The sequence below is a fragment of the Seriola lalandi genome, unplaced genomic scaffold, assembly GCF_002814215.2.
Source record: "Seriola lalandi dorsalis isolate HSWRI2012SDOR001 ecotype SW California unplaced genomic scaffold, Sedor1 jcf7180002054912, whole genome shotgun sequence".
NCBI lineage: Eukaryota > Metazoa > Chordata > Actinopteri > Carangiformes > Carangidae > Seriola > Seriola lalandi.
The window spans coordinates 1,059,308-1,072,869 of NW_019525464.1; the positions used below are offsets into that span (position 1 = coordinate 1,059,308).

A 13,562-nucleotide genomic window follows, 5' to 3' on the forward strand; every position below is an offset into this window, starting at 1 on the left:
ATCTTATTAAATTATGTGAAAGTTAAAAATTCAGATCTTGCACAACAGTTGGCCAGCCATACAGCTGCAACAAACTCACTCACTCACTCACTCACTCACTCATATACACGTACATTCATACACACATGCAGAGAGACACTCTGCTGTGGAGAGGATTGTTGGAAGCTCTGCAGGAGTAAAGACACAGAAACCAGACTGTGGAGATCTGAATGTGTATCAGGACTCTACAACTATTAATATCTGAGCTCGCTTCTCTAACCAGCAGGGACCGGCTTGTTTGGATAACTGCATTTATAATTAGTACGCTCTGTATTCTTGGCTTGAGTTCCGTTCGAACATCTGGAATGAGTGGAGAGTTTAACCAGCAGTTCTCAGCATCAACAAGCGAATTGCTGAGATTTGCAGTGCTGAGTATAATAATCAAACAATTTGCAATAATTTTAATTTCTGCACTTTGACTTGACAGAGGATGTTCTGTTGGCGTTGAAGGAGCAGCAGGTAATAACACTAACTTAATTTACACCTGATTGTTAAAGGTTTGTTGCTACGTTTTTTATCCTATCTTTAAAATGTTATCTGCTCAGAATTTTAAAGCTGCGTATGAGCTCAACTGTGAAAAGGAAGGGATGGTCTACTAGAGTTCAGTGTCTATAAATAGTTTGACATGTAACGGCCCAATGAAACTTGAACGTGTCCCACAGTAGGACTGGCGAACCCTTAAAGCTGCACTGTCTCAATTTCTTTTTCTCTCTTCTCGGACTAAAAGTTGTCGCTCGTTGTGACGAACTCACAGATAATTATCAGCTGACATTACAGTTCTCCTCAGCTCCACGGAGCATTTTAGCATCTTTCAGCTCATTGTTTCGGTTTTTATGGCCTTGACCCAAGTTGCTGTTCATTCTCCCCGTTCCCATCATCATCGTTTTCCTGCAGAAAACTCTGCCCAACAACAGACAAAGCTAGCAGCTAGTTAGTGAACGTAGCGAAGCATTTAGCAGCTAAAGAGACAAATATGTCCCTCACGAATTTGTTTAAGTGCACGACAGAGCTTAAAGGAGAGAGAATATTGGGTTTACATCCATCAGGTGTCTAGAAACACTTGAAGTGAATGATATTATTGCTGCAGGTCTGCTGGATGTGTACATTTTTACACAGTTTTAGATTATTCTTCAGTGTTGTGTTGCAGCTTATTATCTCACAAGTGGCCAAAACAAACATCTAATATGCAGTTTTAAAGAGAAGGGGCAGCTGTTTACATTTGTGTTTTTGTGTTGTATAAGAATAATATTTATATTTATACCTACTTAGGTATTAGTCACCTATTGCACAGTGACCTACGGTGCAACCAAATATGCATTTTAGTTTGATATTTAGCCAGAACACACTTGTACTGTTCTCACCTAATGTGTATATTTGCAGGGTTTGTACTATTTAGGAATGTTTATGTGTTTCTGCATGTTGTAGCTAATTAGCTACATACCTTACAGACTGCACACACTTGACCATTTTACCGTTTTCTTATGATCATCAGTGTTGAGATAAATTTCCTTGAGTTCACCCGTCTCAAATAATGAGGCTTTATTGAGGATCAGGCTCGTGTCGTGTCGTGTGCACCACCTGAGGTTCTCACCGCGGATGATAAAGAGGTACTTGTAAAGTCTGTCACCACACAAACATATTGGCTCTCTGTCTGTTTCTAGCCCCCACCCCCCACCCCACCCCGACCACCCAACAGCTCCCCCTGTACATGTTTCCCCTCCCACTCTCGCTCTCTCTGTGAATGCCACAGGCCTCTCACCCTTTAGTCCAGATTTAGACCTCAGTCTTTCCCAGACATTCAGACCCAGCTGTCTGAAGCTGGCTGCTGGTGCACCGATTCTCTCGTCTGCCTTTGCACTTTCTCTTCTCCCTTCTTCTCTTCCTCTCCTCCTCCTCCGTCTCTCTTCTTCACTATGCCTGGACTCTTTCATCACTCCTCCATCTGACATGGTAGCAGATCTTCACAGATGTTTCAGGTGGACGGAGCGTTGGAGTGTTGCAGTCTTTTGTTTTGATGCCCAGGTTTTCACCGGTTGGTCTGGTTCCACAGAGGCAGATGTCCCACTCCTCTTCCCCAGCCACGGAGCCTCTTCCGGAGGTAAGGCTCCAACTGTGTCTGCCTCGTCCACTTCTGTTGGGCGTCTGTCTGTGATGGAAACTCAAATGTGTGTGTTGGTGTGTGTTTGGACATGACTTCGTAACTGAGAAGCTGCAAAGAATATAACACTGGGTCTACTTTTACAGAGCTAGTGCCAGCGCCCAGTTCTTAGCATCTTAAGCATCTTTTTTACATCTGTTAATATTTACCTTTTAAAGTGAAGCACATTCGCAACGTTTCTGCATGTTTGCATGGATAAACTCCAGATAGAGCCGCAGCCAAATCACCATCAGCACTGGCTGCAGACAGGATGTTAACTCATGCAGAAATGTCAAGCATAAAAAAATGCTAATACATTTCTGTAGCTGTTTCTCAATAATCATCATGTTAAATTCATCAAAACCCTGTTAAACCAGTGAAGGTCATAAATTAAAGTAAATAATGTGTTAAATACCAAATATTTACAAACCAGCACTTGGTCACCAATGTTATTGTTGAGGTTGTGGACGTGGGGTCTTCGACATTTTGACGCCACAAGACGAGCTTCAGAGAAAAATACAATTTAATGAAATCAAAACAGTTATTTGAAAATGAAAAATAAGTTTAAGTTTAATTAGAACCTGAAATGTCAGTTGTATTTGCTCATTGTCCACTGAGTATGTCACACAAACAGAATAAGCTGCAGCTCTAAACGGGGCCTCTAAAGTAACAGGGACCATTAAATAGAGGGTGTGTTTTATTTATCTACTGTGTTTAGTCAAAGCTCATTCAGTGGCCGTATGCAAATTAAAAGCAGATATTAAAAATACTGCTATCAGGGTTTTTCACCCAATTATGATTCATCCTCTGACAAACTTTATACAACTATTTCTTGGTTTATACTTCGCTTATCGATGCAACACATTAATATAATTTATCATAACATACTGTAGTGAATATCACATCATTGATATATCGTGGAACTCCACTGTTTGTGGGTCTGCTGCTTGGATATCTGTGTGTCGTGACTAAACAATGTGTGTGTGTGTGTGTGTGTGTGTGTGTGTGTGTGTGTGTGTGTGTGTGGGGCTGCACTGATACTAATTTTGTAGCTGTTAAGCTGTGAGTTGTCAACAGAGCCACTGAAACCTGGATTTTGATTTTATTACAGTTTAATCATCCTCTTCATTCTGTGTTCTTCATTTTCTCACGTCCACATTTTCCGTTTGTCTCAAGCTGTTTGTAACGTTTATCTTGACAATGGTTGTTTGCTGCCAAAACAGCAAGTTTAAAACCGTCTCTTTGTGACATTCTGTTCTCAAAAGCTCATATTCATGGAGGTGTTTATAAGGTGTTGTTGTGGAACCTCTGAAGTTGTTTCTCATTCTCTTGCTCCTCATCAGATTTCTTCAGCAGGGACAGCGTTTGAACCTTTAGACATTTTTCTTTTATCCCTCGAAAGAGAAATCAGCTTCGGGACGACCCCAACCCTCAGGAGCTGTTCCTGTAGTGACTGATGGGTGTCACTTTCAGATAGTTAGCTCTGTGAACATAGCATGGCTGTTTATAGCTGGAATGACCTCTGCGTGATTTAAATTAATGTCAGAAAAGCTGTGATCCATGCAGAATGTTCTCACCTCACGCCGTGAAGCCTCAGTTCACTTCAGGTCATATTTAACCCAAAGACTGCGAAGCCCAACCATCTTCAGCATCTTAATTACCGTTTGAAAAAACCACCCACCAGCAAGTTCTTGGCCTGCAGCCGTGACATGCAGCAGCAAACCTGCAGACGCTCCTCGCAGCTGCTTCCACAACAAATGCTTTCAATGCAGCCTGTTCCAACGATACGCCTGTCTGCCAGAATACTGACGAGACTTGTTTAGCTGCGAGTGCTAAATCACCGAGGACAGGTATTCAGTCTGATTTACTTCCACCCCCAGGTCCCGTTATTTGAGATGGACCAGGATGAGGATGAGGAGGAAGATGTTCTCTCAATGAAGAGCAGAGGTAAAGAAGAGAGGACTTTGTTTGTTTACTACCTTTACAGCCTCTACTACTCCTGCTACTGCAGAGTACATTGCAGGAAATCAGTCATAAATAGTTGTAGTTACTAGTTGTTGTCACAGCCAACAAAACAAAGTCCAACCTCCAAACAATGTGCAACAATAAAAATGTGTTTTTTCAGATCATTGTTCCTCTTGTTACCAGGGCGCTGCACGTAATGTTTTTCATTGCTTATTTATAGGTGGGTATATACATGCTATAGCGCCCCCTGCAGGCACAGACCCTGACACCTTCATATACATGAACTTCATGAAGACTCACTGCTGCTACGACGCCATCCCTACCAGCTCCAAACTGGTCATCTTTGACACAACGCTACAGGTATGGGACAAATTACTACTTCCTTCTGTTTTTCAGCAAAAAAAACCAAAACATTTTTGCACAGACAGCATGAAAATGTTGGTTTGTAATTATTGTGTGTATCTGTGGCAGGTGAAGAAGGCTTTCTTTGCTCTGGTGGCTAACGGCGTGAGGGCAGCGCCGCTGTGGGACAGCAAGCTTAAGTGTTTTGTGGGTGAGCCACACATACAAACATCTGTCTACAGCTGTGTCCGTCACACACACGTTACTGGTGTTGAGTATAAATGATCTGAGGGTGTGGAGTCGTCAGTGTCACTGGAGCTCCCCTCACTGGTGACAGCATTCACCTGCACGCTCAGCCATGATGCAAAGTATGTTACTGCTTTTGACAGGAAAACACAACAATGCAGTGAAAAGCTTCATGTTTAAATATAATCTAAGCCTCAGTTTAGGAAGTGTATTTATGTATAATCTCTTTTTTATTCAACAAAATAAGCCAGCCTTCAATAAAACAGTGTTTAATAATGTTATTTACAGAGCTTTTCTAGACCCATGCATGTTACAAAGAGCTTTACACAGAGCGGCAATATAAGACAAACAGGTCGTACAAGGCAACAGAGTTAAGACAAGCGGATCAGGGATCTTTACTATTCCCCTTCTCTCCCTCCAAGCATTTCTTATCTCTCTACACTTGAATTAAGGCATAAAAAATACCTTCAATAAATAAATAAAACCAAATGCAGCATCACCAACTAAAGGGCGATCAGTCAAAATCAATCAATCCATCAAAATCTAAGAATAAAAACAGAACCAATTACAGTTTCACCAGCAATCAGGAGAAGCTCTTTGAGTATGTTATATAATATAATATATATTTCATATGTATGTTATAAGAAGAGATTTAAAAGAGGTGACGGTTTCTGCTGATCTGATCTCCTCAGGCAGCTCACTCTTAAGTTTCAGGGCTCTGACTGTTAGTGTCACCTCTGGTTTTCAGCTCGACCTCAGGAGCGACTCGGGAAAGAGCTCTTGGAGCCAGGTAATAGATGAATGTGTTTGGTTGAGGCAGGTGAAGAGGCTGTCGCAGCAGTGGAGGCGAGATGTAAAATGGTCACCACAAACAGCGACGCAGCTCACTTGTTACTGAAGACGAGTTCAGACTGTTGCGTTGGGTTCCTTCCCACAGAAGCTCAGGTCTGAGGGTTCAGGTTTCTCCGCTGTGGACCGGTGGTTTCATATGATGCCGCCCAGTTTGTGCGCTAACATTTAGAGCAAAGCAGGTCAAACGCATGACATTTGTGTTGCATTACAAACACAGTCACTCAACACGCAGAGCTGATCTTCATGACATTTAGACCAGGTCTGTTCATTTTCTGCTTGTAATTAAAACGGCAGCAGCCGTGAACGTGGTTATCCAGCGCAGCTGCGCTCGATTTACACTTTTAACTAAAGTCAAACCAAAAAGCCTGGTGAGGATAAAATGCTTCTTAACATGGAGATATGCTCAGATCCACTTGCTGGGCAGCAATTTAAAGTTTGGATTGAGGGTGATGCCAGAGGGAAGGTCGTATTCAGAGACCTCAGACTCAGTTTGTCAGGCTCAGCTCTACCTCATCTGAGGTAGCTCCGTTTTAAAATGTACTTTGTCAGAGTTAATGGTAAATACTGAAAGCGCTTTACACTTCACCCTCCTGACTACTGACCTGCCACCATTATGGCGAAGGCTTGGTCAGGTTTTGGCAACAACTAACAGTCTCCTGTGACCTTGGTGATTCGTCCGCCATGAGCTGCTGAGGTTTTGTGGCATCAATAACATTCATGCTTTTGCTCCTGAAAGAGATAAATGCCAATTCACACAACAACTAAGGTCCAATGCTGTGGTTATTTCCACACATGCACATCTATCTTGAAAAACTGACGCCTGCTCTTCCTTGTTATATGAAGAGCAGTTCAATCTGACACCAACTTTTCTCTTCATTCAAGCTTGAAAACCTTTTTCCTGTAATAAAGAGGAAACTTTGAAAGACATGATTTACTATTTGCCTCATAACAGACTGCTGATAAATCCATCTTTGATGTTTGCATTGTCTGTGTGTGTGTGTGTGTGTGTGTGTGTGTGTGTGTGTGTGTGTGTGTGTGTGTGTGTGTGTGTGTGTCAGGTATGCTGACCATCACTGACTTCATCAACATTCTCCATCGTTACTACAAGTCTCCTCTGGTGAGCTGTGCCTCTGGATTAAACATTGATAGCAAATAAACATGTGATGCACCGCAGTGATGTCACATGTCAGATCATCCAGTAAAGCAATAAAAATCACATATCATTGCTAAATGTCCCATCTTAGACTGATGATGATGATGATGATGATGATGATGATGATGATGATGCCTGCTCAGGCTGATGAACACCCCTGTTGGATCTGAGATATTTGTTCTGTCTGCAGGTTCAGATCTATGAGCTGGAAGAGCACAAGATAGAGACGTGGAGAGGTCTGTGCAACACAACCAGCTCCTTTATAAAACAAGGATTACATTTTATTTATATATTTTTATGTCCTTAATAACTCATGTCTCTCTCTCTGCAGAGATCTATCTCCAGTACTCGTTTAACAGCCTGATCAGCATCACTCCCGACTCCAGGTGAAACTTGAAATAATGCACTTATGCACTCATCTATTTTGCAGTATAAAACTTTAAGCACCACAGCAGCTGCAATTTTTATCGTTACATACAGTGTCTCTGGTGTTCAAGAGGAACAGTAGCATCCTGAATCCGTTTCCACCATTAGCTGGTTATAAACTGTTACCTGATATTCATGTTAGTCACAATACAGACAAACACAATGTGCTTAAGGTCATGTTGCACATATATATATATATATATAATCTTTCATGTCTTAATTGACCGCACCTATTAAACATTCACTCGTGGTGGTAAAACTAAGTGAACCTTTGGATTTAATAACCGGTTGAACCTGATTTGGCAGCAACAAGCTCAAACCAGCTCTTCCAGTAGCTGCGGATCAGGAGGGATTTTGGCTCATTCTTCCTCCAGAAGCATCACTGCCACTTTCTCCGGATGTCTACTGTGAACGGTGTTTATTCATTCCACACTGGGTTAATGTTTGCGCTCTGACTGGGCCACTCCAAACCAGGTGGATTTTCTGTAGTAGATTTACTTTGGTGTTCAGGGTCATTGTCCTGCTGCTTCACCAGCTTCTTCTGAGCTTCAGCAGCCACTCCTAAGAGACATTTATTAACATGGGAATTAATTTTGTCCTTCAATGATGTGAAGCTGTCCAGACCCAGATCAAGCAGAGCCCCCAAATCATGATGCTCCCTCCACCGTACTCTACTCCACTTTTTCCAACCCGCACTGTGAATATGTGAATGATGTTTTCAATACGAACAAGAATAATACAATGATTAGTGTGTTATTAGTTGAAATAAATTGTATTAGTTCATGATTGTAACTTCGATGAAGATGCGACGATGTTTTAAGACAAATTAATACATTAATGCAGATAAATTCAAAGGGTTCACCTACTGTTTCTTGCTGCTGTATTTTATATTTGAATCTTTATTCTTAAGTTTTTCAGTTTCAACTTAAATATAATGTTAATGTTAATGACTTGAACACCCAAGATAAAGAAGCAGCAGTTGAATATTTGTAGAATGATCTTAAGCCGACAGCTCCGTGTCAGTCAAACCTGAACCTGAGGGTCAGGTGTGATTGTCACAATCCTAATCACAAGTGTTGTCACCTCCTCAGTCTGTTTGACGCCATCTACTCCCTGTTGAAGAATAAGATCCACCGGCTGCCGGTCATCGACCCAGCGTCGGGAAACGTCCTCCACATCCTCACTCACAAACGCATCCTCAAGTTCCTCCACATCTTCGTGAGCTCACATACATACATACAGACAGACATACAGACCATGGCTTGTAGAGTACAACACAACACTTTGTGAATCGGTTTCATCTCTTAATCCTCCTGTTTTTTTCACTACACTATTTTGATGGTCATATGTTTTCTTCTCCCCCCGCAGGGATCCATGATTCCTAAACCCAGGTTTCTTCAAAAGCGAATCAGTGAAGTGGGGATCGGCACCTTTAGAGAGATCGCGACAGTCCAGGAATCAGCGTCTGTGTATGACGCTCTGACCATTTTTGTAGAGAGGAGAGTGTCAGCTCTGCCTGTGGTTAATAAGCAAGGTAGTCCTGCATTACGCTGCTGTTTGGGGGTTTTAATTCACCTGGGAATTTGGTTGTTTTATCTGTATGAATCACCATGTATCCATTGCATACATTTAATTACTTCAACTCCAAACCCTAATGCACTTCACTTTCAGGTCAGGAATGAAGAGTGGATGTGGATGTTATTTTATTGTGTGTGGTCTGGTGTTGCAGATAATCAGACTCCCTTGTGATTTCTCTCCAAGGTTGATTTTCCTAAATACACATAAGTCTAAAGTCTGTCTATGTATTTTGTCTGTCTGTACAATCTGTGGTCTGTACGTCTTTCTCTGTCTCCTCTCTAGGTAAAGTGGTGGCACTGTACTCCAGGTTTGACGTCATTGTACGTTAATTTCACATTTTTCATTTATCACTGCAACTTTGTTAGCCGAGACAATGACAGAAATGTAAATCTTGTGATTCCCGAAATCCCTTCTCATTCTTAAAGGAGTTATTTGTTAAGTCTGCTATTGCTACACAGCCAACGTTAGCATTAGCAGCTGTTTACTCACGATAGAAGAAACGCTGCGAGTTCCTTTACTCACCAGGAGCTGCATCCAGTGGTGGAAAGCAATCCTTTTGTTTTGCTTCTATTTCTATCACTTCTTTTCTTCTATGTAGATTAGCATGCTAACCAGCTAGCCCTGGTCTGGCTCGGACTTTCCGATACCGAGTCACTGTAGCATCCAGTAGGAAGTAGCTCTACTCAGAAGACATTTTATAACCTCTTGAATGATGGCTGAAGCTCTTGGCGAGACTGGTAAGTAAACAGCTGTTAATGCTAATGTAGCAGCTACGTAGCAATAGCAAAAACTTACAAATAGTTCCTTAAGTAGTTTTATAGGTACTTTATATCGTCTTGGTCTGGTCAACACTTCATTGTGCTCCTCTCTTCTGAAATAAGAATACAATAAATTCAGTCATGATTACAAAATCAAAAAAAGATGAGAAACAGTAAACAAGAGTTCGACCAAAGATACTGTGAATAATAATAATGATAAATGGAAAACATAGTGATTGTTTGCCAATTGCGCTAAAGAATTAGTACAACCCAGAAAGAAAACTAAATTCACAAAAGCATTGATTAATCAAAATAATTATCAACAGTGAAAGAACAATTTAAATTTCCAAGTTACAAAATATTCAACTGAAACCAACTGCTGGTGGCAAAATAATAATAATAATAAGTTTCTCCTTTTTTCCATCATTCAGAACCTCGCAGCCCAGAAAAACTACAACAACCTGAACATGACAATGCGGGAGGCCATCACCTCCAGAGCCTGCTGCGTGGAAGGAGTCCTCAAGTGTTACCCTTATGAAACTCTGGAGACCATCATTGACCGCATTGCGAAGGCTGAGGTAACGCACATGCGCTACAGTCTGACTGTTATATGTTTAATAAATGTAGGCTAGGTAAAAGCTACTTGTTGTAAATCGTGTGGTTTTCTCTCATCAGGTGCATCGTTTGGTGTTGGTTGACAGGGATGATGTGGTGAGAGGGATTGTTTCTTTATCTGACCTCCTTCAAGCCCTGGTCCTCACTCCTGCAGGTATTGATGCACTGTACTCCTAACTCCAACCCTTCCATCCACCCACCCCTTTGCTCTTTCTCTCAGTCCCTTGGTTATCTGTCCACCCACATATCTGCCTTCAAATCCTCGAAAAGCTTCCTGCTGCTTCTGGCGATCTATGCTACTCCCTCCCTCCTGTCAACGCTAATGTTTCCCAAACTCTTCTTCATCCAACTTTTCATCCTCCTGAAGACAATGAGGGTCTTTCTTCTCTTCCTGTGACATTTTCTGGTTCCAGTTTCCTCCCCCTCTCTGAAATCTCCTCATCCTTCCAGCTGCCCCCTTTTATACTCCTCATCTGAAACCCTCTGCTCGTCCAAGATCAGCCTCCTCTGAAAACTTCTGAGCAACTAACCATCTCTTCTAAAATCCTCTGCTGCTTCATTTATAATCCAAACACCTCATCCGAGACCTCACTTGGAACGGCGTGCCCTTACCAGCGTCCTTACACCTTCTTTAAAATTCTCCTTTGAAGCATCAAACAAAATTAACCATGTTGCCCTAAGATACCTCCTGCAGAATCAACAAAGGCTTTCTCTAAAACCATCTGCCCTTCGATAAATCAAACTGAAACCTTCTCTAAAACCTACCTATCATATGCTGTGGATGGTTCCCCTAAAACCTTTTGCTTGCGCCATCTAATCCTTAAACGTCCACCCCAGCTTCAAAATCTGTCAGTTATTGTCACTCTACCAAAATCCTGTCATCCTACCAAACAGCCAAGCAAATCTTCCAAAACCTCGTCTGAACTTCCCACCAATCAGCCGTTCACCCCGTCCCATACGCTCTACGAAGTCCGACAACCAACCCCTCCACACTTTCTCCCAAACGTACCCCCTTCATCAATCAGCCAGCGTCTTCATGCTGCAGTCCCTCCTCTGAAACCACCACGCCACCAGCACCTTCTTAGCCAACACACCTCAGGTAGGAAACCCGAGCTAATTCTGCTGCTGCTGCCTGTCTGAGCTTGCATCTTCACTTTTCCTTCAAGCCACAAGGTCTTCCTGCTGCCTGTAGTGGTTTCTTCTGTAGTTCCTCCAAAGGGATAATATGAGGGGGAACTGGTACCCATGGTCCCGACACTTTTTCAAAACATTTGTGATTCTGGTTTACAACCTAATAAAAAATGTCCTTGTCAATGTAACACACATAAGAATATAACACTTACAATGGGCTACACTGACCTCAACAAGGCAGCGAATCCAATGTGGTACCATTTCCTTCCGTCTTTGATTGAAGAGTCTGTTGACGTCCTCAATTACCAGAGCATCACGTTAATGATGATTGGAGACAAAATGTCTTCACTTATCACTAATGTCAGGTTGAATTTTTTATTTATTTATTTATTTTGCATTGAGCATGTGAGACAAAGTTAAGTCTGATATTCATGTCAATTGGATTGATATAGTTTAGTTTGTTCATATCTAGTCATCTGTCTAGCTGCTTGGATGTTGCTTAGAAAAGCCTCTTCTAGCCTGACATGTCAGCTGTACCAGTCTCCCAACATTGACTTGTCCTGGAATATTTTTCTTTTCTACTATATTTGATCTTTTCTACATCAGCTGAACTGAACTGAACTTAATGCAAAAGTTGAAGCTCAAAGTTCATCTGACTTTGGAGGAAACGGCCTCACCACAGTGTCCATTTAGTAGCTCTAATGAGGCTTTCGATCATATTAGATCGAGCTACTAAATAGACCTTGTAGTGATACTGTATTCTCACATACAAAACTGAATTGACATGTTAGGCTGAAGACCTGTGTCGTCACGCTGGGTCTACATCATACCAGGTGTACAATACAAGCAGCAGCCATCTTGGAGGAACTGTTGTTTCAAGTGGGATGTGCAGCTTCCACATTCCCCACTTGGTCTTACAAGTTTCCTCCAGTGGTGTTTACATTTTCTCTCTGAAGTCGGTCGAGTAGTTTATCACAGAATATGTAATATAACAAAAACACCTGCTGCTAATAATTGATAAATGTCCGACAATGTGAACACCTTTATCCATCCAGTTTGTCTGGTTCCTCTGATATGATGTGAACATGGCTTCAAGTTTCAGCCTTGATGAAACAGACTGTAGCATTAGAGTGTGTGCTTTAGTGCTTGTCTTCTGTCCACAAACGCTGTAAATATTGAGCAGATTATAGGTTTTGTGTTGGGAATGTGTATAAAATTGTATAAGATATTGTTCCTTAGTTATAACGCAATTTTTCAAAATGGTTAAAATGAAATTTTAGTCATATTGTAGTAAAAGTTAAACTTGGTATCAGAATTTCCTCTGTTCGTGTTAATTTTCTCATTTTTATCTTTTACAGATATTTATGAGAGACCATCCCTTCAAGACTGAAGAAAACAAGATCACGTAAAACAAGATTATGAGGTGGCAGAGCAGGATTGTGGCGAAGAAGTCACAGGTTTCAGTCCCAGTGTAGAGGAAAACTATAGGAAGTAAAAGTGAAAGCAGAAACACTCTGACCCTCCTCTCTGAGCTCCAGTAACGTGCTGTACATGGAGCATTTTATTCCCAAGTGATCGCCAGTAGAAAACAGCTGTTTGTGCTGGAAAGCTGCCAGTGTTGACCTGTATCATGCGTGTGTCTGCAAAACAGCGGCAAACTGATGAAGACTTTCAACCTGAGAATCAAATTTTGAGGTTTGATTTTTGTCAAGCTGTGTTACTTACTAAAAAAAGTGATGTCACGTTCAATGACTCGTACTTAACTCTGTGGTCTTAGAATTATTACATATTAGCCATTCATATATAGAAAACACTTAATTGTGGAATTGAGATGACGTTTTTTGTAAATGCACTTATGCTCCAGTCACTGTGAAAAAAATAAATATTTTGCTCTGTTTTCAGTCATATGAGAGTGTGGTGGTGACTTGTTGAAGAATGGTCAAAGAGAGGATAACCTGTAGGACAGATGCAGCATAAATACAAGGGTAGCAAAATAATAAGGGGTTAATATTTTTGGAACAACAGGGTAATACCATGGTAATTACAAATGTAACAGCCTGGTAATATCTTGGTAATAATTTGCGGTAATATTTTTTTTTAAATGGACCAAAGACATGAGGTAATATCAGGTAATGAAATATGGCAGCGAAGGTGGGATAAGGGGGAATAGGTGGCTGATAAGAGATTATATTAGGATAATATGGTGTGTGCTGTAAATAATAATAATTTGATTTTTCACAATATTAATATGAAACAATGCCCGAGTACAATACCTTCAATTACATGGAGCTAACTGTCAAATTTCTATTTATGATTAGCA

General features: G+C 41.2%; 1 protein-coding gene across 2 annotated transcripts; it reads left to right on the forward strand.

Moving 5' to 3' along the window:
- The first annotated feature begins 530 nt into the window (after positions 1-530).
- On the forward strand, positions 531-13,147 carry prkag3b (protein kinase, AMP-activated, gamma 3b non-catalytic subunit). 2 transcript variants are annotated; one of them, XM_023430828.2, is made up of 13 exons: positions 531-2,137; positions 4,057-4,123; positions 4,362-4,501; positions 4,613-4,694; positions 6,640-6,698; positions 6,925-6,970; positions 7,066-7,120; positions 8,252-8,378; positions 8,529-8,694; positions 9,021-9,058; positions 9,928-10,074; positions 10,172-10,265; positions 12,601-13,147. In XM_023430828.2, the coding sequence occupies exons 1-13, from the start codon at positions 2,054-2,056 to the stop codon at positions 12,630-12,632; spliced, it is 1,137 nt and encodes a 378-aa protein (XP_023286596.1). In that variant the 5' UTR covers positions 531-2,053; the 3' UTR covers positions 12,633-13,147. The 2 variants fall into 2 exon arrangements, with proteins under 2 accessions (XP_023286596.1, XP_087025872.1); XM_087169746.1 differs by lacking the exon at positions 12,601-13,147 and having other exon boundaries at positions 1,286-2,137; positions 10,172-10,879.
- Positions 13,148-13,562: the final 415 nt, after the last annotated feature.